This window comes from Alligator mississippiensis, chromosome 12 (genome assembly GCF_030867095.1).
Source record: "Alligator mississippiensis isolate rAllMis1 chromosome 12, rAllMis1, whole genome shotgun sequence".
Taxonomy (NCBI): Eukaryota; Metazoa; Chordata; order Crocodylia; family Alligatoridae; genus Alligator; species Alligator mississippiensis.
The window spans coordinates 39562587-39588549 of record NC_081835.1 but is presented as its reverse complement, the minus strand read 5'-3'; the positions used below and the strand labels follow the sequence as shown (position 1 = coordinate 39588549).

The window sequence follows — 25963 nt, the reverse complement described above, 5'->3', positions numbered from 1 at the left end:
TCAGGAAAAAGCAGAAGCAGCTATTTTTGTTGTGTCTTATTGTGTTTTCCTAGTATTGTCCCTTAAGGCCAAAGTCCTCATGTTCAGCACTGCAGGGTTCAGTTGCTTGTGGCAGTTTTGCAGCACTGGGACACCATGTTCTCTGCCATGAGGAGCCAGAGGCATCCTTGGTTCCTGTCCCTCCACAGGACTGGACAGGGTCAAGTCAGAGGCAGAGCAAGTATAAGTTATGCATGTATCTACTGAGGGCAACTGTTAAGATCCACCCTGGATATGATTCCAGAGAGTTATAATAATAAATGTTAGTTCAACACAGGAGTGTCCAGAATGTTGTTGTTGAATTCACAACATATCAGTTTTCCTTCTCATTCCTGCAAACCCTTTCTATACGTGATCCAAGCTCAATGGCTCAATGTTTAGTTTGAGAGGAGATAGTAGGGTTCCCAAGGGGTTCTTGTCGTAAGTCTGATACTGCTTATTTGGAGGATGTGACTGAGTGCATACTTAGCAAATTTACAGATGACACCAAGGTGGGTGGAGTTACTGACACTGCAAGATTGGATTAGTGCTCAAAATGACCTGGATAATCTGGAAAAATAGCTCAAAATTAATTAAATTAAATTAAATTCCACAAGAACAAAGTTAGGACAGAACAATCATATCCACAACACTTCTTCCTCCAGGGTTAAATTTAGCACTAACTTCATTTGTATCGCTATAGGATCATGTACACATACCAGTAATAGCTGCTGCATGCTCCTAAGTGGCAGCTTTGCATCTCTTTTGAAACTGGTCTAAGGAGATGTTTTTCCAGGTCATGAGTGGAGATTTGATAATTTTTTAGATACCTGAAAAGTAGTTATAAAGAGAACGGTGGTAGACTATTTTCTGTGGTTCCAGAAAACAGGACAAAGCAACAGCTTATAGTACAACATGGGAAATTTGGGTTAGATATTAAGAACTTTCTCACTATGAGAGTGGTTAAGCATTGAAACAGATTACCTAGAGAGGTTGCTGACTCCCTATCCTCAGGTGTTTTTCAAAGCAGCTAGACTAGTGATTCTCAACCAGGGTGATGCAAATCCTTTTAAGGGTGCCACAGGATGCTGTGCAATATTAGCTTGCTTAGGTGTGCAACCACCTATTCATGATTCACAAGATAAACCTAGAAATTTCAAGCAGATTATCTACAGGATCAAAAACATTTTGACCTGTTGTGGTCTTTCGTTAGTTCTTTGCAACAGAAAAATTATTAGTATTACTACTAAATAATATTATTTTTCCATAGTCAAGAAATGAGTGAAAGCTAAGACCTGGCATTTTCCCTTGAGTCTAATGAGGGGTGCCTTGAGTCTAGAAATATTGAGAACCACCGGCCTAGGCAAACACTTGACTGCAACAGTTTATAAACAGGGATAGTTCTGCCTTGGGCAGGGGGGTTGGAGTAGACCCCCTGGGGCCCTCTCTAGCCCAGCTTTTCCTCTAATTCCAAAATGGATTCCAAGCAATGGGAAAAAATTGCATATGCAATAGGGGACCCAGTCTTACTAAAATTGCACTGACTACTAAATAAAATTTAGAAGTGTTTGCTCTTCTCACCTCTGATTATATAGCAGTATGTAGCTGTATGGAGATGGAGATCATCTACCAAACATGAGTGCATATTGCAGCATACTGCCCTTTAGAAATAGTGTACTGGTCAACTGAAATAGAATTAAACTATTATTAGCATTAAGACTACTTGCAGATGTCAAAAAAAAAAAAAAAAAAAAAAAAAGCGGCACCTCATTTTAAACTCAGTGTACTCCCACGCCGAGCCCAGTGCATGCCCAGAAGAGGTAGCGTGTTAGTTGGACCTGGCTTGCCTGACATCTGTATACATTGGTCATTTTAGTGGGGCTTTTTTGATGCTTTTATCTAATAGCTGATTGAATCAGCTTTAGATAAAGGCACCAAAAAGCTCCACTGAAGTGCTTGATGTACAGATGCTGCAGAGCCAGGTCAAAGTAATATGCTGTTTTTTCTGGTAGTGTTTTTTGGGGAGGGTTGTTTTTTTTAACATCTGCAAGCACCTTAAAATGTTATCCCAAGTCACCTGTATTATAAACTACAGCACCTGAATTGAAGTTCTTGCGCTGGCAGTCCTCCTTTTGCAGCATGCTGCCACGCCTAGGGAATCCAGTTAGCAAGTCTATTCTGCCTAATAGAGCATACACAGTTAGTGTTTTCCTGAATTTTCTCTTGCTCCTGGCTGGGGATGCCTGAGCATTTTTCACAAAGGAACTGAAAATAGATTAGTGAGATTCATGAACTAGGCACACTTCCAGTGGCTGCCCTATAGCTCACACGCTCTGTCCATACCATAAATTGTCTGCAGTCTGGCACTATGACCAGTAGTGGTTTTTGCACAAGCCAATACAAAGATAAAAGAACATTATACTAAGCAGACAAATGCCTCAACCTCTGGCCTTGCCATGAAACAGAATATGAAAGGGGTAGATTCTTTTCTTTCATTTTACAGATAAAACAACAGCAGCCCCCTAAACACGTACATACCAATTTCCGTGTCAGGTCCTTCCACTTCTGCTGAGTCCAAGCAGCTATACAGAATCTTGACTGAATCAGTATGAGGTAGAGAGAATGTGCAGAGATGGCCTGCTGCTTGACATCATATGAACTTTAGGTATGGCTAGATGGACACTTGCACAACTGAAGAGGGAAGGCAGAACAGCATACGGAGTGGGCAGAGACTGAGGAAGAAGGAGTGGCCATACCGTTCCTATTACATGACTCAGAAAACAAGGAAGCTGGACAAAGCACAGCAGGAACCATCTGCATGACTGCTCAACCGGATGATCACCAGGCTGCAGTCCCCTGCACTTGTATTTCTTCCAGTTCTCACACTCTCCTCCATATTACCATGTCCTGCACTGGACAGTTTGGGGGTGGATGAACTGTGAACCTTTCCATGGTCCCTGTTCAATCTAACTCCATACAATCAGAACTGAGAAGAACAGACACCCAGTTCACCACTAGTAGAACTGTACAACTTGCATTTCCCTTAATGGCACACTTTAGTATGTGTGTGCACATTTTTTACTCATTTGTTTACAGGCAGCTAGGATTCAATGCTTTTGAAATCACTGTTTATTTTAATACCGTTTCCTTTTGTTACAAAATTAGTATAGTTGTACAATAAGTTAGTATCACCTTTTTCATTGGAATAGAAGAGTCAAGGACTTGTATCCAAAGCTTTTAATAAAAGATCAAACTTTTTTAAGCACAAAGGCAATTAGAAATTGATACATATACTTGTGTAGGACAAAGCATCACCTTTCCCCACCATGCCCCATTTTTACACAAACATTACTGCATACTGCAGGGATGCAAGCACACGAGCCCCAACTCCACTATTTTCCTTCTGCTTGACTGGACCTAGGCTCAGCAATGCCAAAGAAATTTTCTGACTGTCTGTACTAGCGCTGCAAACCAAGAGTGTCTTGAACCCGCCCCTGGTGAAAATTCTTATCCTTGCAGATATCATGCAGAGTGTAGCATGCCACATTTATACAGATGGCTTTGACACTGGCATCCAATAGATTTAATATGCAGTGCCTGCTGGTCTTCAGCTTGTCTCAGACACACTCCACCAGCAATCTGCAACTGCTTAGTGTGTGATTAAATCATCTGCTGCCAGGTACACTATGGTCAGGGTAACATTTGTATAAGCCATGGGTCCAATGCAGCCAAACATGAATTGATGATCATGGTATTTGGTGGGGAGATTTCCCTTTTCATCCCAACAAGTAAAACTCCAGATCTCTTCAGCACCCTGTCATCATGAACCCTGCTGGTTCATTCTGCACTGGCATTCAGGAACCTATCTTTACAGGTGACAAAGTTCTGCAGAGGAACTGAACTAACTTCTAGCTGTCTTCCTGCTCCATAAAGGACAACAAGAGTGTAGGGAGCTGCAATTTACTGATTCTCTCTCATTATTTCTTCTCAGAGGCACATTTACCTTATCACCCAGGCACATCTATCACAAATCACTTCTCACATTTATAATTAATGGAAACATGATTAAACATCATCTGCCTAAGGCAAACATAAAAATGTGAACATAGATACAAGCATCTCTGGCAGTTGGCTACGACCTGGAATATGGGTAAGAACTTTGAGCTGTCTCTTCACCAAAACCCAAATTCTGCTAGATTCAGCCAGGAAAATAGAGGATGATGTTTGAAGACACTCTTTTGCAAACAGTGGCCACAAGTCAAGCAACAGAAGAGTCCTTATGGTAGAAGTGGGGAGAAGTGCTGTGAAACACAAACAAAAAGTAGCTTTCACTTACTCCCGAAGCAGGGAGGAGTTTTGTTTTTCATGGAAAAGATTAGCCCTTTGTGAACTTTCCACTAAATTTGACTGTCCAGCCTGAAACACCAAGGGGACACAGGTGGTGTGCCCACTGGTCAGTAGCTAGCAGGTCATATTTGCTGTCACAAACAAAGCTGTTTTTATCCCCAAAACTACCAGTACCTAAGCCAAGCTCCAAGAGCCAGCAATGATACAATCCAGGACCAAAAAAGGATTTTTCTATACATGAATTACAATTTCAGCTGATATCAATACAAGTAGCAGCTGCTTAGCACCTGTGGGAATCAAACTAACTGTACTGTACTTTGGACACAGAGTGAACAGGTGAATAAGTTTCAGCTTTTCATTGCTGAAAACCTAATACTTCACCTTCCTCCCAGGGCATGCTACATTTTTCCAGGTGACTCTCCCTCAATGGTCCCCTTGATTTGGCTTCTTATCTGTTCCTCCCAATCCAAAGTGTATGTTTTTGGCCAAAACTTTCTCCCAGAATGTTTCCATCCCAGTGATCAGGATATTTCCAGAACTGGATCAGAGAAACCTCCCTAACTGCTCTGCTTTCCCAGTAGTTTCTCATATCAACATCTCAACAAACTTGTGGGTGGTGATGGCTAGAAAATGATCTTTAGAGGTTTGCTTTTGGGAATTGGCTTGTGGGTAAATATATATGCATTAGAATAATGGTTCAGGACAGCAGCCAGTGTTAATTGATTTCTAAAGGTCTGGTTCTCACACAGCTTCATAGCCTTCAAGGCAGACGGGATGTCTCAAACAACAAAGCCAACACATATACACATAGCCTGGGAAATTGGAGGCATGTACCACACTGTTCCATAACACGAGATAAAGTGACACCAGCTCACAAGGTCCAAGAGTGGGGGGCCTGAAAGTTCCAGTTTTGGGGAGCAGATCAAATTAGGAAAAGGCCCGGAAAGCCCAAATTAGGATGGGTGTATGTGATGGGCTTGTAAAGCAAAGGAATATACTGACAAGATGGAACGTGGACAGCATTATGACCACAAAGACTAATCAGCAATAGCCATGGATGAAGAGTCATCAGGAGGGGAAAAGAATACAAAAGCAGAGACTTTAAAGCAACAAAGAAGGGTCCCGGAGAGGGGTTCCCCCCCGCCCCAAGAGGGGAACTCGAGGCACCATGGACAGAGGGTGCACTACCAGCCTGTCTCATCCACCCCACTGGAGTGGGGTGGGTGTCTCAGCCTCCAACCTCCAGGCTGCTGACATCTGACATTCAAGAGAGAACCTCAGAGTGAAGCTCACAACCTGGCCAGATGCATCTTGACTCTGATGACAACCCTAGGATTGGTAGCTATAGAATTGCTTGCATTATTTTTTTCTGTTATCTCTGTGTAGCAATAAATTTGCCTATTATCAAATGGAAAGGTCATGGATGGTTTGAGGGTTTTGGGTTCCCCCCGGAACAAGGCATCCGGGTCATAAATCCAGTGTCAACAGGTAGAGCATGGCTCTTTGAATTGTTCAACCATTGTAACTGTGGCTGTGCGTGCACACTTGTACAGGCGTCCTACAAGAGTAAATATATGGATAGTATTCTTAACCCTTCACCAAAGCATTCTAGAAGCTCAGTGGAGTTCAGAGCTTATGCTGCAAGGCAGACAACCTAAGAAGCCATCCAGCTGTCAGATGCTCCATCTGGAAACTTGCCAGTTTCCTAAAAGATAAGCAGATCTTTAGGGAGCATGTAGAATAGATGTGGTCTATCTTGCTTACACAACATTCCTATCAGGTAAGGGTTACTATTATTTGACTACAATTTTAAAGGTGACCTAAGGGGTGCCAGAGGAAAGAATGTTATTTGCAAGTTGGTTTGATTTGATTTGGTTTCATCTCCTTCAGCCCAGTGATTCCCACCAGGGAATTCAACTTTTGTGACATGTAAAGAAACTTACTCTTCCATGTTTTAAGCGGTCTAGAAAAGGATATCAAAGTATTTAGAAAAACTGAATGAATGGAGTAGATATGATGCAGCAAACTATTGAGGATTTTGATTTAAATTTGCAACACCTCAGTTTAGACAGTGTCATATTCAGAGGGTTCCTTAGAGACTGAAGGTGTGCTAAGGACTTTCAACAGGCCCCACAGGCAAGTGTTCTCTTCTCTCAAATTCTCAAACCCACGCCATTACCCAAATGCATCAGGAACATGAAACTCCTATATTTTAAATCACAGGAAGTGTATCATGAAACTACCACCAATATAGCAGCACCAAGGATATGTTAAGTAAATGTAAGGCAAAGGCAGTTTTGGGTACATTTTCTACTATGTCATTCACACCAAATTTAATTGGCCCAAATTTATCTCTGTGACATACTAGTAGCACTCTAGAAGCTGTCAGAGCCTGGTTCATCCCTTGACTGCTCCTGCTGCAGCTGGACATGTAATAGCCAAATACAGATTTTCTAACTTCCTATAATATGCACAAGTTTACAGCACTACCGGTATTTTGGGGTGCACTAATAAGGATTTTCTTGGCCAATACTGACAGCCAGTTATTCAGTAGTATATCAACCAATACTAATCAGATAACTGATTTACAGGAATGCAGCCAGGCAGCATGAAGCCCTGCAGGTAAGTCTGTGGAGGGGAAGGGATGTGGGGGAGCGAAGGGGCGTGGAGTGTGCAGATTGAGAGCCCCACAATGAGGGAGGGAGTGGGGCAGGGGCTGGGTGGGGGCACTGCCCAGCCAGTGTGGTTAATGGTACCCAGGGGCCAGGGCGGGGAGCAGAATGGAGCCGCGGGTGGCTCATCCAGGGAATCAGCATCCCAGCACTTAAAAATGGTAGCAGGGATTGCTTGAATTAAAACTTGTCGAAAGAGCTTTAGTTCAAGCACCACCACCACCACTTTTAAGTATGGGGACACTTTTAGGAGCAAAGCCAAACAGGGAGAGGGTGGAGACGGGCTGCCTACTTTGGGCTCAGGGTTCTCTGCCCTGCTGCCTTTGCCTCAGGAGCCATGCACTGGCTGTGCCGTGTTTCCTGCCTGCCCAGCGGCAGAAGACAACTCGCCGCTGCCACTGCTAGTGGGCAGGGGATGTATGGCCAGCACACAGCTCCTAAGGCAAAGGCAGAAGGCTGGAGATCCTCAAGCCCACAGCAAAAAGCCTACCTCTGCCTCGCACACAAGTCTGGGAGGGCACATGCCCCACATGCCTCCCCCGGGGGGTGCACGCAGTGGTAGGGAGCCACCCATGGTTCCACCCTGTTCCCTGCCCCGGGGTCCACTTTACCACCCTGTCTGGGCAGCGACCCAGCCCCACTCCCTCCCTCACCATGGGGACCTCTATCTGCTCCCCCCCATGCCACTTCCCCTCCACAGACTTACCTGCACACTACCTGGGTGCAATCCTGGCCATGTGCATGCTGTGGCTGCATGTATACACGCAACATCCGGGGGCCAGAGCCAGAAGACATATTGTATTTATCAGTACATTAATCAGCTACACCAGCCAAAAAAAGCCAATAATGTTAATTTTACTTTTTTTTATCAGTGCCAATCCAATATAGCACTGATATATTGGTGTACCTCTACCAGTATGGATCTGTTAAGAGTTGTGGATCATATCTAGAGGGACAAAGGAATCACTTAGGAGTCCTGAAAAATGCCCCTATACAGCTAGAAAAATACTGATACCCAGCCATCCTAAATCATGCAGTCACAGCCACTGAAACTACCACAAACCCAATTCAAATCAATGGTTGACCTGGCCAACCACCAAACACAAGGCCTGCCAAACAGCATTCCCAAGGGCCCAGTGGACAGTATCACCAAGTCCAGCCTTAGTACAGATTCCAAATCTTTCCAGGACTAGAATTTGGCCCTAAGCAAGGGTTTAAGAAAGACAATGAAGAGGAACCCACAGTAGCTATTAATTCTCTTTTCTTCTTTTGATGAGGTTCTGATAGGTCCAATAGCTACACTTGATTATGGGTTAGAAGGACACTGATTGGACTACCACTGTTACTTGGCAATGATACTAACAAAGCAGAAGGCTGAGATCAACAACTGGGGGGCCTGAATAATGTAGGATTGACACAAAGTATGGATGATATGATTTACACTATAAATTGATTTCCAAATTGCTGCTGGGAATTGCAGTTCCTGTTTGTTTCTTTTTCATTTTTTAACTGGGTAAGTCCTAGAAACAAAACAGCCACCTCCTCAAATATACTGACATTTGTAAACTGTCTGTACATTTGACAGAACACTATATAACCTCCAGAAACACTCCATCTGCAGAAGGGGGATAGGGAGTGGTAGCCAAAGCTACCATGGAGCTGAGGATGGCAACCCAAGTAAAAGACAACAAGAAATTGTTTTTTAGATATATTGGGAGTCAAAGGAAGGTCCAGGGAGGAATAGGACCACTGCTAAATGGGCAGAAACAATTGGTGACAGACAGGGGGGACAAGGCTGAACTCCTCAACGAGTTCTTTGTCTCAGTGTTCCTAAGTGAGGGGCACGACAAGTCTCTCACGGGGGTTGTAGAGAGGCAGCAGGAAGGCGCCAGACTTCCATACGTAGATCCTGAAGTGGTGCAGAGTCACTTGGAAGAACTGGATGCCTTTAAGTCGGCAGGCCCGGATGGGCTCCATCCGAGGGTGCTGAAGGCACTGGCCGACATCATTGCAGAGCCACTGGCAGGAATATTCGAATGCTCGTGGCGCACGGGCCAAGTCCCGGAGGACTGGAAAAGGGCTAACGTGGTCCCCATTTTCAAAAAGGGGAGGAAGGAGGACCCGGGCAACTATAGGCCAGTCAGTCTCACCTCCATCCTTGGTAAAGTCTTTGAAAAAATTATCAAGGCTCACATTTGTGAGAGCCCGGCAGGGCAAATTATGCTGAGGGGAAACCAGCACGGGTTTGTGGCGGGCAGATCGTGCCTGACCAACCTAGTCTCTTTCTATGACCAGGTTACGAAACGCCTGGACACAGGAGGAGGGGTGGATGTCGTATACTTAGACTTCAGGAAGGCCTTCGATACGGTATCCCACCCCATACTGGTGAACAAGTTAAGAGGCTGTGATGTGGATGACTGCACAGTCCGGTGGGTGGCGAATTGGCTAGAGGGTCGCACCCAAAGAGTCATGGTAGATGGGTCGGTCTCGACCTGGAAGGGTGTGGGCAGTGGGGTCCCACAGGGCTCAGTCCTTGGACCAATACTCTTTAATGTCTTCATCAGCGACTTGGACGAGGGAGTGAAATGTACTCTGTCCAAGTTTGCAGATGACACAAAGGTATGGGGAGAAGTGGACACACCGGAGGGCAGGGAACAGCTGCAGGCAGACCTGGATAGGTTGGACAAGTGGGCAGAAAACAACAGGATGCAGTTCAACAAGGAGAAATGCAAAGTGCTGCACCTAGGGAAGAAAAATGTCCAGCACACCTACAGCCTAGGAATGACCTGCTGGGTGGCACAGAGGTGGAAAGGGATCTTGGAGTCCTAGTGGACTCCAAGTTGAACATGAGCCGGCAGTGTGACGAAGCCATCAGAAAAGCCAATGGCACTTTATCGTGCATCAGCAGATGCATGACGAATAGGTCCAGGGAGGTGATACTTCCCCTCTATAGGGCACTGGTCAGACCGCAGTTGGAGTCCTGCGTGCAATTCTGGGCGCCACACTTCAAGAAGGATGCGGATAACCTGGAGAGGGTACAGCGAAGGGCAACTCGTATGGTCAAGGGCCTGCAGACCAAGCCCTACGAGGAGGGACTAGAGAAACTGGACCTTTTCAGCCTCCGCAACAGAAGGTTGAGAGGCGACCTTGTGGCTGCCTATAAGTTCATCACGGGGGCACAGAAGGGAATTGGTGAGGATTTATTCACCAAGGCGCCCCCGGGGGTTACAAGAGACAATGGCCACAAGCTAGCAGAGAGCAGATTTAGACTGGACATTAGGAAGAACTTCTTCACAGTTCGAGTGGCCAAGGTCTGGAACGGGCTCCCAAGGGAGGTGGTGCTCTCCCCTACCCTGGGGGTCTTCAAGAGGAGGTTAGACGAGTATCTAGCTGGGGTCATCTAGACCCAGCACTCTTTCCTGCTTATGCAGGGGGTCAGACTCGATGATCTATTGAGGTCCCTTCCGACCCTAACATCTATGAATCTATGGAGAGCAATCCACGCCTAAAAAAGGGGATTAAAATGCTTTTACCTGGCTCAACTTTGGAAAGATATTTGCTAGCCTGGCCTGCCATACATTCTGAAAAGCAAGAAGAATGGGTACACATTCCTGATAAAATGGGATAACATGAGGCACCAGTGTAAGTTAACCCCTTACCTAAACAGCAGAACTAACACTGCTATCTTATTTATTAGCTCTCCATGGCAGACGGATGCCCATAGAATTCTGCAGCACAATAAGAGGCATGCGTGTGTGCATGTGTGCAATGCATCCACTTGACACATGAATCCTTTCACAGATCTTGGAGGTCAGATACTTTGCTGAAGTCCCAAAATATCATTAATGGCTGTGCAGTAAGAAGAGGCAGCTACTTCACTCCAGGGAAAACAGGACCCCAGGTCTCTAACACCATTTACATAGACAATGGCTCTGTGGAAGAGACAGGATAAAGTCCTACCCATGTCTGAACACTTCATGATTTGGTAATATATAGCAAATGGAGAATCCTAGTGAATAATTACCACTTGCATCTTCACCAGAACAGAAGGAATCCTACTCAAAGCATGAGGGAGTAAACATGCACATGTACAGCTGAAGCCCCCTGGGTAGTCTAGGCTAGGTAAGGCAAATGAGGGCTAATATCCAAAGCCAAGATTTCAGTCAATAAGTGAGCCCATGTCTTCCTACCAGGTCAAGACAGGAAACTATCTTTTCCAATCCTTAACCTGGTGATGAGCATTGGAGAATAGATTGGCCCAATGTTTCCATAATACTCTGCAGAAGGCTAGGCCAAAATACAAAACTAGGAGTTCAAAAGGGACAGCTGAACATTGGGAAAATAAATAACATTTCTCCATCCCAGAATTTCTTTCAGCAGACTGGCTGATCCAAAGGTCTTCTTCAAGCTTTTTCTCACTCTTTTCCTAGAAACTCAATGATGGTTCTTTTCCTACCTGGAAGAAATTAACCTAAATAAAACTGGACTCTTTCCTTGTTGTTGATTAGGATGAGCCTGGCTGCAAAAAGTCTTCTTAGCTGACAAATACTTAAAAAAAATTACAAGCAAGAAAACAAACCCAATAAGCTGTGAGTCTAGTTTAATACCATACAACATACTCTTTGAAACTAAATGACCAATAAGAGACTCTCCTGGACCTCAAAGGAGAATATTTAGCAGCGTATGCAACAGACTGTGGCCAAAAGAAACAAACATCTAGTAGGTGGCTCTTCCAGGCAACTCCCTCTCCCCCCACCACTTCACCTGCAAAGGTTCTAGCTTTCCAGTTTGGGTGACCCTGGATAGCATCTGCGTTTCTTACTTCTTCAAAAAGAAGTTTAGAATGCTTCCCCAGCCCTATAACACACTGCCCCTAGGAATATTCTTGCTGTCAGACATCTTCTCCACCAGCCTGCTTTATATGATCTACAACAGTCTCTCTCAGACACCATTTGTTACTGACAAGATGAATTAATCAAAGTGCATATTACAAATGACAAACCCCTGTTGGTGTTCCCTGTAGCATCAAAGGCTGCAATTGTTAATATTACCCCAGCTTAAAGCAAAATGGTACTGTTACTAATCAGAGGAAAATTGTACAATAACCAACATCTCTCCCTCAAGTCTAAGTAAATCTATGCTGGAATGCAGTCTGATGATGCAACCGCTAAGCACTGTAGATCAAAGAGTAGAGAGGGTGTCAAACCACCACTAGAGATGACTATGGTTATTGAAGTTGCTAGGGAATTGGGAGGATTTCAGAGCACAGTGTATGCAGGAGGAATGCTTGTGGTTCAAGAGTGGATTTCATGGTAACAGTGAGTCAGCATGGTATCAAAATATACATCTGGGTTGAAAGAATATGCCAGAAAGGTATCCCACAGTCTTCCAAGATTGGAAGTCACAGGATTGGTGGATATACAGGTCAAACTGCAGCCCTGATCTGTATATAGTTTAAAGCTCAGGAAAGTAAGAGCTGCCAGCATGTGTGGATGGCTCAGTGAGGGATTAGTTTCTATCTCATGATGAGCTTCACATTTCCTCTTGACACAGCTCCAAAAGAACAAGTCACCCAGAAAGAGAAAACACAGCCTAGTTTTACTGCCTGGCACAGGTTTCAAATATCAGACAGTTGTAAAAGCATTAATACTGTTTGTTGTGCTTTCAGGAGAGCAGAATCTAGCAACCTTTCAATTTATGGCAGAATATTGCTCCTCTGCTAGAGCCAGGATTACTCCAAGTAAAAAAAAAAGCTCAACAGTGGAAATGGAAGACTAGAGTGGTGTCTTCACACTTGGATACTAAAATTCAAGCTAAGCTACCATCTATAAAAGACAGGGAACAAGCTCTTAAAGAGGTACCTCCTTTCTGGTTGGAGCAGGGGAAGGGAAATACCTAAGCTTTTACTTACCTAGTCAATATACCTCTCCAGTGCAGTTACAACAAGTCCATGGACTTCAGTGTGAAGGGAGGGAAAACTACCCTGCTGTGGTTTAAAATGCTAAGATGAACTTTCCAGCCATTCATTCCCCAAATCCAAATACCACCAATGGAACTACAACATCCTTTTCTCACAGAAGCACCCATCTTCTATGTAAGTAATGGGGGATTGGTCTGCTATGAAGACTTGCACCAAGGGAAATTAAGACTGAGGGACTTTTATGAGGATAATGGAGGTTTGTAGTAATAAATTCAAGGGGAGTAAAAACACCATTCTGCTTTTGTTTTTAATTAATTCCAAACATGATTTCTTCTAAGACTTTTGCACAGAATGGCTTATTAGTAAATCAGCCCTTTGTCTGGTTGATACCAGGTAAGCCAGGTGAAGTAATGAGAGAAGCAGTTTAAACCCCATTTAAAACAAAATCAACAATTTTTTCTTGGGAATTACACAACAAAAAGAACAAAGGGGAAGATGAAATAAAAACACTCCATAGATCCTACCCACCCCCACCTCCCTGCCCATCTTCCCCAAAATGAACATAACTGTTTATGGATCTGGGGGTTTTTTTGTTTTTTAAAGAGGTGGAGGGAAAGCCTCTTGGGTTCAGCAGACAGGCTCAAAAGCAGAGATATGGATTCTATGGGAAATGTGATTCTGGAAGCTGCCTGTTCACAGACTGGTTCCTGACCCATCCTACTGCCCTGTGGGATTTAACTGTCATCGCCATTCTCTCCCGGCCCTTTGATAAGTCGTTTCTGTCCTCGTTTCCCCACAGGTCCCTTGGGCTTGGCAAATGCCTGCTTGAAAGCATGCTGCTTGGGGTGGACCTCATCATACAGGAATTCTGCAGTCAGCTCAGCTCCATCATCAATCTCAATCTGAAACAGAAATAGCATAAGGAAAGGAAGTTAACTCCATACTGCTGGCTCCTGACACAGCTGATCCACTGCTGTGTCAGAACCACTGCCTTCTTTCTCTGGCTCATGGGATGAGAGCATCTCATTGCTGCCTTCAAAAACCCATACAAGAAAAGCCATTTCCTTTCTCCCAGTACACATAATCCCTTCCAGTCAATCACTTGGCTTGGCTTATGGAACTGAGCAGTCCAGTACAAAAAAAACACATCTAGCTTTCAGAGTCTTCACCAGCCACCACTCTCAGTGGGAAGCAGCTACCTCCACATTGATGCTCTATTTGATGCCATGCTATCAGCTTCCTCATTCACTCTCCTTACTAGATGTTCAACAAAGTTTCCCCTGTGCTTTGACAGGCAGTGACCCTTGCTGCCATATGTAAATTCATGTGAACTCTGGTAACATTTCTCACTTTGTGAGGGGCAAATTAAAAGACACTAAACCTTTCCAGTGAGAAGACGAAGCGAGAGGCAAGGACAGAAGCAACTGCAGCCTTACGTTGCTAAACTGGTGCTACCCATGCCCTTCAGTTAAGGGGAGACTGCAAACCACAAACTCTTCTCATGTCTTCCCCTATTTTGATGCTGGTTTTTAAATATAGACATTAAAGTTGGGGGGGGGGGGGAGGGGAGTGCTTTAGGTCCTGTCTAATTCATTGCTAAGGAGTCAGTAAGAGATTTGTTCCCTATAACAGGTTCTCTAGCACTCTATCCAGGGTTGGATAGGACTGTTAACACTTCCTATCAGAGACTAAAGACTAACACTTCTGTTCAAGACTAAAGAACAATGTCAGGACATTGCTCACAGATGTTCACCTTCAAAGGTCCCAAAGCTTATCCCTTTTCCTCGGCTTTTTAGTTGGCATGGCCAAGCATTGGCAAAGATGAGGAAACATAGATTTACCTTCTTTGCAATTTCCAGGCAGAAGTCCTGTTCCACAGTATCTAGCAACCGACTCTTGCAGCTGGAATAAAGCATGCGCTCCTTGATGCTGCATTTGTATCCAGGCATGGAGTAGATAAACACTGCAACAAAGAGCAAGCCAGTTATCAAAACCTAGGTCTAAACAGCCAAAGAACAGTGGCAAGAGGCAACCATAGAAAATTAGGGTTGCAAGGGACCTCAGAAGATCATCTAGTCCAACCTTCCCTGCTCAAAGCCAGGAGAGAATCTAATCCTAGGTCCCACCCAGATGTACCTCATACACCTGTGGGATAAAGAGACTGCTACACATGCAGACCTCTGCTGAATTCACTACCACAGCACTGTGAGCGGGTTCGTATGTCATAATAACAATGACATAAATATCAAAAGAAAAAACCTCTTGAACCTAAACAGTTTTCTTCTCCTAGGACTAACTTTAGGAAGGCTAACTTCAGTGAGCATAAGAGTTTAGTCAGTGATGCACTGCAGGATAGGAGTACTGACGAGATACGGAGTCCAAGAAGGGTGGTCGTTCCTAAAGGAAACGATACTTCAGATGCAGAGGGAGACTATCCCAATCTGAGGCAAAGGGGGCAAAGGAGCCAAAAAACCTCCTTGGCTAAACAGAGAATCCAGGGAAGCCTAAAGGCAAAAAAAGAGGCATACAGGTAGTGGAAGCAGGGGGAAGCTACCAAGGAGTATACCTACTTGGCCCACACTTGCAGGGAGACAGTTAGAAAGGCCAAAGTAACTATGGAGCTGAGGCTGGCAACACAAATTCAAGACAACAAAAAGTCTTTTTTTAGGTATGTAGGGAGTAAAAGGAAGGTGCAGGGCAGCATAGGACCCCTACGTAAGAAGCAGGAGCAGTTAGTGACAGACAGGGGAGACAAGGCTGAGCTTATCAATGAGTTTTTTGCCTCAGTGTTCCTGAACAAGGGTCAAGATAAGTCTCCTAATGGGTTCTTAGATGGGCATCAGAGGGACACCAGACCACCAACTCTTGACCCTGACTTGGTGCAGAGTCACTTGGATGGACTGGATGCGTTCAAGTCAGCAGACCCAGATGAACTTCATCCGAGGGTACTGAAGGAATTGGCCGGTGTCATAGCAGAACCCCTGGCGCAGCTGTTTGAGTGCTTGTGGCGTTCAGGTCTGGAGGACTGGAAAAGGGACAAAGTGGTCCCTATTTTCAAGGAGAGGAAGGAGGATCCGAGTAATTATAATCCAGTTAGTCTCACCTCTATCCTCGGAAGAGTCTTTGAAAAATTTCTTAACGATCGTATTTGTGGGGGTCCAGCGGGAAAAATAATGCAGCAGGGCAACCAGCATGGATTCACAGCAGATAGATAGTGCCTGACTAACCTGGGTTTTTTTTTATGACCAGGTCACAAAATGCTCAGATGCAGGAGTAGAGGTGGATGTCATTTACTTGGATTTTAGGAAGGCCTTCAATACAGTATCTCCCCCCATTCTCATAAATAAATTAAGAGTCTGTGACTTAGATGATTACAGAGTCTGGTGGGTGGCAAATTGGCCTGTGGGGAGTCGCACCAAGAGTGGTGGTGGATGGGTTGGTATCGACCGGGAAGGATGTGGCAGTGGAGTCCCGCAGGGCTCGGTCCTTGGACCTGTCCCCTCAATGTCTTCATCAGTGACTTGAATGTGGGCATGAAGTGTACTCTGTCCAAATTTGCAGATGATACTAAATTCTGAGGGGAAGTGAACGCTCCGGAGGGTAGGGAATGATTGCAGGTGGACCTGGACAGGTTGGAAAAGTGGGCAGAACACAACAGGATGCAGTTCAACAAGGTCAAATGCAGAGTGCTGCACCTAGGGTGTAAAAATATCCAGCACACTTACTGGCTGGGGAATGACCCTCTCAGCAGCACAGAAGTGGAAAGGGATCTTGGCGTCATAGTGGACTCCAAAACGAACATGAGTTGTCAGTGTGACAAAATCATCAGCAAAACTAACCACACTTTACCGTGCATTAGCAGATGCATGATGAACAGATCCAAGGAGGTGATACTTCCCCTCTGTGCGGCATTGGTCAGATCACAGTTGGAGTACTGTGTCCAGTTTTGAGCGCCATACTTTAAAGAAGGATGTGGATAACCTCAAGAGAGTCCAGAGGAGGGCCACTCCTATGGTTAAGGATTTGCAGACCAAGCCCTACGACGAGAGACTAAAGGAACTATATCTCTTTAGCCTCTGCAAGAAAAGGCTGAGAGGTGATCTTGTGGCTGGCTATAAATTCATTAGGGGGAGGCAGCAAGGAACCAGAGATGCTCTGTTCACCAGGGTGCCTTTTGGGGTAACAAGAAGCAGATTTAGGCTGGATATCAGGAAGAACTTCTTCACAGTAAGGGTGGCCAGAATTTGGAATGGGCTTCGAAGGGAGGTGGTGCTCTCCCCTACCTTGGGGGTCTTTAAGAGAAAGCTGGAGAGGTATCTGGCTGGGGTCATCTGACCCCAGCACTCTTTCTTGCCCATGGCAGGGGGTTAGATTCGATGATCTGTTGAGGTCCCTTCTGACCATAGCATCTATGAATCTATGACTACATTTTCTGTTGCTTGCAGCTGAATTACCTCAAGTCCATCCAGAATCCTTGTTGTTGGGGACTTTAGGGACTGGGGAATAGCTTATAAGGGCTTCTACTGGAAGACTGGCTCAGAGGAGTTCATTATAGATAACTAATAGTAATATAATTAGGGACTGGTAAAGTAAGACATAAGCCCTGATTGCTGATGTAGTGGGAGTGCTCTCAAGGTCTTTTTAGCTTGCCTGTTCTGCTTCTTGCTTCCCAAAACCGGTGGGGCACTCTTGTGCCAACTACTAGTTCCCTCCACCTGTTGCACCACCCTGCAGCCTCGCATTACTCTTAACTGTTTCTCCATATCTCCCTCCACAGTGCCACAGAAGCAAGGAGCATAGAGCCCACGTAGTTGTCAACCATTGGCCTATGTGTTAAATGGCTCTGAGCAAGTAATAGCAGAGATGTACAAGCACTGCAGGGAGCTTACCAACAGATTCCAGGTAGTCCCCCTCATGGGTGTGTTTGTACAGGAAGAAGTGATAGCGAGCAGAATCCTGAGGGATCCTTTTTGGGAGATCTGCTATCTCTGTGGGGTTCGTATGTACCAGCTCAATGATCTCTTGTTCAAGATCCAGTTTCTGATTAACAAAGGAGAGAAAGGGGCAGGGGAAACATAGGGAGCAAATGATATGTCTACATAAAATACACTATGAAATAAAATGCTATAAGACTTCATTCAGAGGAAGCATAGGGGAGGCAAGAAGAAAAGAACAGAAGAATGTGTGCTGAACTAAGAAGCACAAGGGAGACTGGCAGTGCCTTCTTACCAGCTGGATGTAATTGATTTTCTTCTGCTTTAGTAACTGGACAGCTTGCTGAACATCACGCTGAAGAGGAAAAGCCAGTCCCTGCAGAGTCTGGTGTTTGCTCTCCACACTGATCTCGGTCTTCACCTGGCAACAGAACGCCATGAATTCAAAAAAGACAGAAGAAGTAGGTGGAGAGGATAAGGAGAAATAAACCAAACACAAACTGGGCTATTCTCCAACTGCCAGGATAGGAGACTCACAGCTTACAGAGCAAAAATGCTTTTCCTGAGGCTCCTTCTGGGAAAGAAGCTCCTGCCAGGGCCTTCTAGGTTGCATTATGCACAAAGTGAATTGCAGTGTTTTCCATCTTGACCAAAGCCAACCAATTCCATCCTATCAATGACCTTTAGAACATTAATAGCCTGGAAAAAGATCCTAAGCCTAGCTGAGATGGGAGCTGAGGGCAGTCTATGTAACTGACTCTGAGATCACAAAGGGAGAGTGAAGAGTAGACCTAAACTGTTCCTGAGGCAAATGGGCACCCATCTAACAGAAGTGCTCCAGTATGCTCTTCCACCTGTTATTGTCCAAGAAATTCTACCACCATCCCCAGATATGCAGGGATCCACATTTCAAGTCACCTCAAACCCAGACTATCACACTATTTCTGGCAAGAACTATGAAGGCTACTTGGGAATCACCGCTGGTGCAACAAGCAGCAGTATGCCTGTTTAGTGGAATAAATCATCAGGACATGGAGCTAATAACTTTGAAAAATCAGATACAATTTAGTGTCTTGCTCCTTATCACTAAGGCCTTAAATGGTCGTGGGCTGAACTATTTGTAGGACCACTGGTCTCCAGGTACTGCTTCTCTAGTAACTACATTTGATGGGGACATGGAGGCTGCTACAGACCTTCTGGTGCTCAGGGACTGACCATTCTCTGAGGATAGCTCTCAAATATGGAATTCTCTGCTGCTGGATATCAGTTAAGCCCAAGTCTAGCCACCTTCAGAACAAGAAGCAAGACAAGCCTTTTTCAACAAGCCTCCTCTTCAAGTTGAATGGACTGATCCAGCCAAATAATTAAGGAAACATGTCTTTGAGGCTTAATTGTACCAAGGGAAGCAATTTGAAATCACAGGGAGGATGGGCAAAGAAGAAAATACTTTCTCGGTTCTCCCCCATTCCCTGGGTTTATTGCCATGTCAAAACTAAGCAAATCAGGCTCAGTTACTATGAAGACAGACACCTGAAAATTACACCACATTAGTAACATATGTAGATTATTGCCTTAGAAAAAAACTAGTTTTCCTCCTCCTTGTTTGAGTTTTTTAGAATTCATTAGCACTGTTGCCTCACGACCCGGTGAAGTCGCAAGGCAAGACTGATGCACTCCTCAAACAGTTCACTTTGTGCATAATGCAACCTAGAAGGTCCATTTGCCATCCAGGAAGAGCATAAAACATCTGCAGGTGCTTCCTCTACCTGAAGAAGGGTGTTTGTACCTGAGAGTTTGCAAAGAAGAATTTTTCCAACTATTTTAGTTGGTCTATTAAGATATTGAATTTACCCAAAGAACTTTGTCTCCTCAAACTGACACATTTACATGGTCATACAGGAAAGTTGCAAGAAAGAAGGGACCGAAAGAGCCATAATGTTAACAAAATTCAAACTTAATCAAAATGATGAGTATCTATCAAAAATATGGTTGCAAAATAAGAGACCTAATATTGAAGGAATGAGAGATGGATTTCGTCTCAGTTATCCAAGGCTACAAAGAGGCATTTCACTGTGCTAGTACATGGGTTGTCAACTGGGGGTACGCGTACCCCTGAGGGTACTTGGGAAGGCCCCAGGGGAGTACGCAGTGGTGTTGCAGAGAATTGGGGGTACTTGGGAAGTGTTACCATGTGCCGCCGTACCACCACCGTGTACCTGTGCACTGCTGGGGTACCTGCTAGAAGGGGTATTTTCTCCTTAAAAAAGGTTGAAAACCCCTGTGCTAGTACAAAAAATAGTGTAGACATTCAAGGGATTTTTCATGGAAGAAAACTCATTTTCACAAAAAAATGAGAGCTCTTTCAACCAGGAAGTTCTCTCTCACAAGAAGCTTTCTTGCACCAGCTTAAAAGGCTGTACACTTGTCTTGGCCCTGAGGAACCCCAGCATCCCATAGTCCTCCACTCTTCTTCCTTTCCACCATGGGAGAGGGAGAAGAAAAACGTTTACTCCCTGATGGCCCCACTCAGCAGACAGCTGTCAGGGAGCCCTGTGGGAACCCTAGCTGCTGGGCACCTGAATCAGCATCCAAACTATTCAAGCTGTCAGTGCTTCTACCTTGTGCACAGACTATGTAGCACACTATAATTATGCAAGGGTTGGAGAAAGAGGGGGAAAGGAGAAGGGAAGAAAGAGAGCATTACCCAGTGGCTTGACCTGTCCCAGGTATCCCCAAGACAGGACAAGCCCTGCAGCTCTCCTGCAGGGAGGCTGACCCAAGGCACGAGTGGGGATTTGACCCCACTCCATGCAAGGGGCATTCCCCCTGTGCCCCAATCCAACTGAGGGAGCCCAGGATGATTTAAGCCACAACACCTGTGCCTTCCCATTCCTTTTACAGAATTAGGTCACCCTCGGTCTGTGCAAGGGGCGAGGAGCATTCTACTGAAGCTCGACCCATGCTGAGGACACCTCAGTCTTGGCAACTGCACTGTCAAACACAGCCCTGGTTGCTGCTCAGAGAACAGTCACAGTTGCAGGACAGCAGCTGGGGCTGTTAGCATAGCCCCAGGTCTCCCACAGGAGCAAGGAGCACACCTCCCCTTCCCCAGTGGCAGGAGGCTGCCTCGCCCCTTCAGCTCCTTCCAGGTAATGTAGCTCACATGACATAAGCTGAAGAGAGTCTGGGGAATAAAGGAGCTATTGCCCCTAGTTGGAAAGTTCCTCTTTAAGTAAACTGTATTACTCTCCAGCCACAAGGCTGAAAATGCCTTATTGCCATGTTTTCCAGTACTACAAATTTCCAGGAAGACTATTCCTGTGATGTTTGTGTAGCAATGAGAATTGAGAGGCAAGGACTACACAGAATTTACTGTGACCAGTTCTTTGAGAGAATTAATCTTCTCTCAGACATTAAAAGGGAAATTTAGTCATGTGGACTGCTCTGTATTTTGAGCAAGTCTGGATGACGTGCTCTCCTCAGAATTAGTACAATAAATGCGCACAAGCATGTGTAACAAAATGATCAAATGGGATGTAGAGACACAAGAGGAAGAAGTTAGCTATTGCTCAAGCACAAGAATCATGAGCCAGGTTCTCACTGAGAGAAATGGCATCAATTTATTGTTATAATGGGTCTTGTTTTAAAGATTTGCTGACAGCTTTGCAAAAGAATTCAAAATAAGTAAGAATAGGAGAAGACAAACTGGTTGAAACATACTTCTACTGAAAAATGCCATTTTGTCAAATTAAAAATGAAAGTGTGCGTCTTCCACAAAATTCCCCTTAAGAAAAATAAATGCTACTACTTTATTTCAGCTCATATAGAAATAGTTTTTGACACTGACAAAATGCGTTTGATTTTTCGCTTGTAAATGATGTTTCTGTTACAATTATTAGCTTTAATATAGGAGTTAAAATCAAAAGTCTCAACTGGCCCAAAATAAAATGTTCAAAAGCTTTATTTTATGGGAAATTTCACATTTTATGTTCTGATTTCCAACAAAAATTTGGAAATGGAGTTTCCTGTGACATGTAAACTTCTAGTTCCCACACAACTCAAGAAATGATTATGCTAGTTTCTTGATCCAGGTGAACAGCCATCTTCTAGCATGTTACCGTATTTCAGCATGTGATCTTAGCCAAGCTCCCTAAAAATAATCTTGTTTGACAAAGTAATGTTACTTTTGTTATAGAAGGATGCCTAGTTTAGAGTTAGGGTATAGATAGAAAGCACTGTCCCTGGAACTATTGTTTTATTTCCCTAAATCCCTGATTCCTGGGCTTGCTTTGCAACTCCTTCCTGTTATGTCCTGTGTTCTGAAGCATGTAAAAGCAATAAGATCCTTATTGCTGGGACTCAAGCTGGAAGGCACTAACCCAATACAAATAATACATAATCCCTTCTCAAAATGGCAATTGGCATTTTTCATATTTCTGGATGCTGTGAAATAGCATGATTTTATACTTGCAGATTTCAACCTACTAGTTAGGAAATTTCCAGGTCAATAAATCCACTCTCCAATGCATCAAAAACCACTTCAAAAGGAGATTAAAAGAAAAAAGGTAAAGTATTATAGATGATTTCACCAGAAATTCTCATCACCCACCAAGTAATGCACTCTTCACATTCCTCTTGGTAACCTGAGTGGTTCATTTCTGCACAGAGCTTCCATGCTCAGATATTTAAAAAGCAGCAGCCACAATCCCACTCAGGGCAACATATGAAGAATGAATGGACCCAATGGAGAGGGAAGAGAAAGAATCTCTCAGGGATAGCTCAAAAGCACAACACATTGCAGGCAACAGGGCATACCTCCTCAGGGTGGGGGAATTCTACCAGCGATGGGCAGCAGCAACAACCCACTACAGTCTGTCACATGGAACACAGGGAGACAGAGCCACATCAGAATGACTTTCTGGAAAGCTTCATAAATCCAGTTTTCCCAGTGACCATGGGAAACCAAAAGTCTAAATGTGCTGTAAAAGCCATTTGTGATAGGGCACTTGAATACCTTAGCTATTCCACTGCAAATTGCATCTTTAGCTGCTTGTAACTTTCAAATACGTTAGCTTGTTGTGCTCTGTCTGAAATGGAAGGTTTTTCTTTTTTCATGGGGAACACAGACAGTTCAGTCAGATGGGGGGAGCAGGAAGAGAGGGTATGCATGCGAACAGAGGAAACTACCCATTAAAAAATAATTCAACATTTTCTAAGTAGCCAAGAAAATAAAATGGCTTGAAGATTATATTAATTTTGACCAAGGAAATAGTCCTCCCCGCAAAGCAGTACACAAACCTGTTTTGTACAGAAGGTTTTGATTTGACACAGGTATTTATAATTGTAAATTGCATACTGAGTAGTCACAGTGCCTTTTTTGCCTATAAGGCATACTTATAAACTTGCTTTTTAGCCAAAGTACTTTATAAAAGGGAAGTAAACATCATTATGCCTCTTATAAAGATGGAAAAACTGAGGTGCTAGAAAGATCAAAGCAAGTTACACAAGATCACAAATGAAGTTAGAAGCAAGGTAGGAAACAAAACCTTGACTTCCCAACTACTCACTAAATTTAGTGCTCTGACTTACTTGTGATGAGACCTCCTCCAACGTTTCAGAGACAGACAGAGAGAGAAAAAAAAGAAAGCATCTCATAAGTGATCTCTCTGTGGTTTCCTTATAAAATATGCCTCCTTTAGAGTAAAGAAAGTATTAAGTAGGGCTGTGCAAAGCTGTGGTCCCTGATTCGATTTGGTGGAGATTTGGCTCAATTTGGTGGCCGAATCTCTGAATCCAAATCGAATCAGAGGACCCTTTAATCTCTCCAAATCAAACTAGAACCCTCTGAATTGATTTGGAGAGATCTGGCAGTTTGGACGTAGACACAGCTTTAAATGTTTTTTCTACATACCTCAAGGTATCAGGGAGCTCGTGAATGCTGTGATGCTGGGGCAGATGGAGCATCCCACAGAAGTGCGGGGGACTCCCCAGCGTGCTCAGCAGCAGACCTGGAAGTGGACCAGAAGCAATTCTGGTCTGCTTCCGGGTCTGCTGGGGAGTGTGCGGAGGGCCCCCCCGCACCCCCCCAGCTCGGCAACTGGTGCCTCCTGGGTCTGGGGGAGGCACCTGGGGTCCCCCTGCAGCCAATCGCCGAACCAAGAGAGGGTGTGGAGGGGCCCCTGCACTCCTGTGGGATGCTCCATGTGCCCTAGCACTGCAGTGTTCACGAGCTGTGCCGGTACCTCAAGGTATGTAGAAAAAACTTTTAAAGCTATGTCCATGTCTGAATCGCTGATTCTCTGAATCAACATCGAATCTTCAGATTCAGATTTAGCTGAATCAAATCAGGGACAGTGATCCGAGTCAACAAATAGAATCACTATCTCCGATTCAGGCCGAATCCGAATCGAATAGGGCCCACTTCGCACACCCCTAGTATGAAGGTCTAGAGTTCAAGTCCCATTACTTCCCTTGTCCTGAAGTAATTCTTTGCAGTTCACAAGCCTTATTTAGCAATGCCTCACTTCACCTTAAAGCGAGTAGGTATACAAATATTACCATTAAATTGACTTGTCCAGATGTAGTTTAACAGCACTTTCTCTTTAGAAAGAACTCTGAAAGGAATCTGCAGCATAGACTGACTGTGCAAAAAAGACTCCATGGAAAGACAGGCTTGGGGAGAACGCACAAACCCTCTCTCAGTAATAGCCCTTGAAGCCAGCCTACCCCCTCTCAGTAATAGCCTTTGGAGCATGAATCCCAAGAGCACAGGGAGAGGAGAAAACATATCATCACCTCAGAAGACCACACAGAGTAAGATCCTTATGCAGGTTCATTTCTTAGAAGAGAAGATGACAGAAAAATGAGCTTGCCAGAGAATGGCATGTAAAGAAGAGCTTTAAATGGCAGGATAAAAAAAGAACACTCTTAGAGAAGATTTCACTGCTGGAGGCCAGGGAGCACAGATCCTGGGAGCATGGACAAGGAGAACAATAATAAAGGAGAACAACAATGTCAATTACATGTAAGATACCTCCAAAATGAGAAGTCTGTTCCCAACTTCAGACAAGACTGCTTGTGGATGGAGTGAGAGGTCAACAGAACTAACACAGAGAAAGGAAGAGGGAGAAAGTGGATTCAGAGCAGTAGGAAGGGCATCTGGATGCATACAGCAACTGTCAGTCCTAATAAAATTTTCCCATACAGTTAGATTGTTACTCCTTTTTTAAAACAGTTGTTCCCAGACTGCAATCTGCAGATCACATAAGGTGCTGACTTTCCTAACATTCTGGAGAAGTAAACTTTTTGCAAGCTAAGTAGAAGGACAGACACTGGGAGGATGAAGGGAAGTGGAGCCAAGCGAGAATCTTTCTCTGGAGGGGAAATGTTTATACAGTAGTAACCTAAAGACCTCCTACAATCAAAACAGAGTATATGTGACAGGCACACAGAAGGGTAGTGGCCTCCCTATTTTGTATTAAGGTTAATTTAGTGGTGCGCAACAGTAGGCGTTTTAGAAGCAAACCTATTTCATAGATATTAGGGGCTGTGTAACAGGGGGCCTTCTCAGGGCCGATTAGCCTGTGGCCTGCCCACCTGTTTCTGGGCTAACCACCTGCCTTCTTGCTCACCACGCCTTGTTGTTAATTATTTAATTGATCTTAATAAGCAGGAGGCCCATTTCTTGCCCTGATGTCAGGGGGCGTTATCTGTGGCTCCGTTCCTCCCCTACACCGCAGCCCAAGCCTTGCAGAATGGCATCCATAGTTCTCACAATCACTGGCCCCTCGCTGGGCCACAGAATCTTACTGTTAAACCCCTCTATGATCCCCCCATTCCAGCAGCCTAATCCGCCTTCATCCTGGGCAGCACAGCTCCCTGAACTGCTTCCCCTTTCAGGTGTGGTCCCCCCCGGGACCTTTGGCTACTAGCCCTGGCCCACCTGCAGGCCAGTCGGAACCCCAGGCCCTCAGCTCTTGGGCGTTCCTCGCAGTGGGCCCCTGGCCCTTTGACCCTTCCGGTCCTCGCTCCAGCATGGGCCAGTCAGGGGAAGTTCATTCAGATGCGAGTCT

The 25963-nt window shown here is 44.7% G+C and overlaps 1 protein-coding gene across 1 annotated transcript in view; it reads right to left on the bottom strand.

Moving 5' to 3' along the window:
• Positions 1-3129: 3129 nt before the first annotated feature.
• TWF2 (twinfilin actin binding protein 2) overlaps positions 3130-25963 on the bottom strand; it is a 113612-nt gene continuing 90778 nt past the window's right edge. Inside the window, exons 6-9 of the mRNA XM_006270362.4 lie at positions 18187-18312; positions 17847-17997; positions 14799-14920; positions 3130-13859 (exon numbers count right to left, since the gene is read on the bottom strand). Of these exons, the coding sequence (XP_006270424.1) occupies positions 13692-13859; positions 14799-14920; positions 17847-17997; positions 18187-18312 (567 nt within the window). The 3' untranslated portion in view covers positions 3130-13691. The remainder of the gene's footprint in view (positions 13860-14798; positions 14921-17846; positions 17998-18186; positions 18313-25963) is intronic.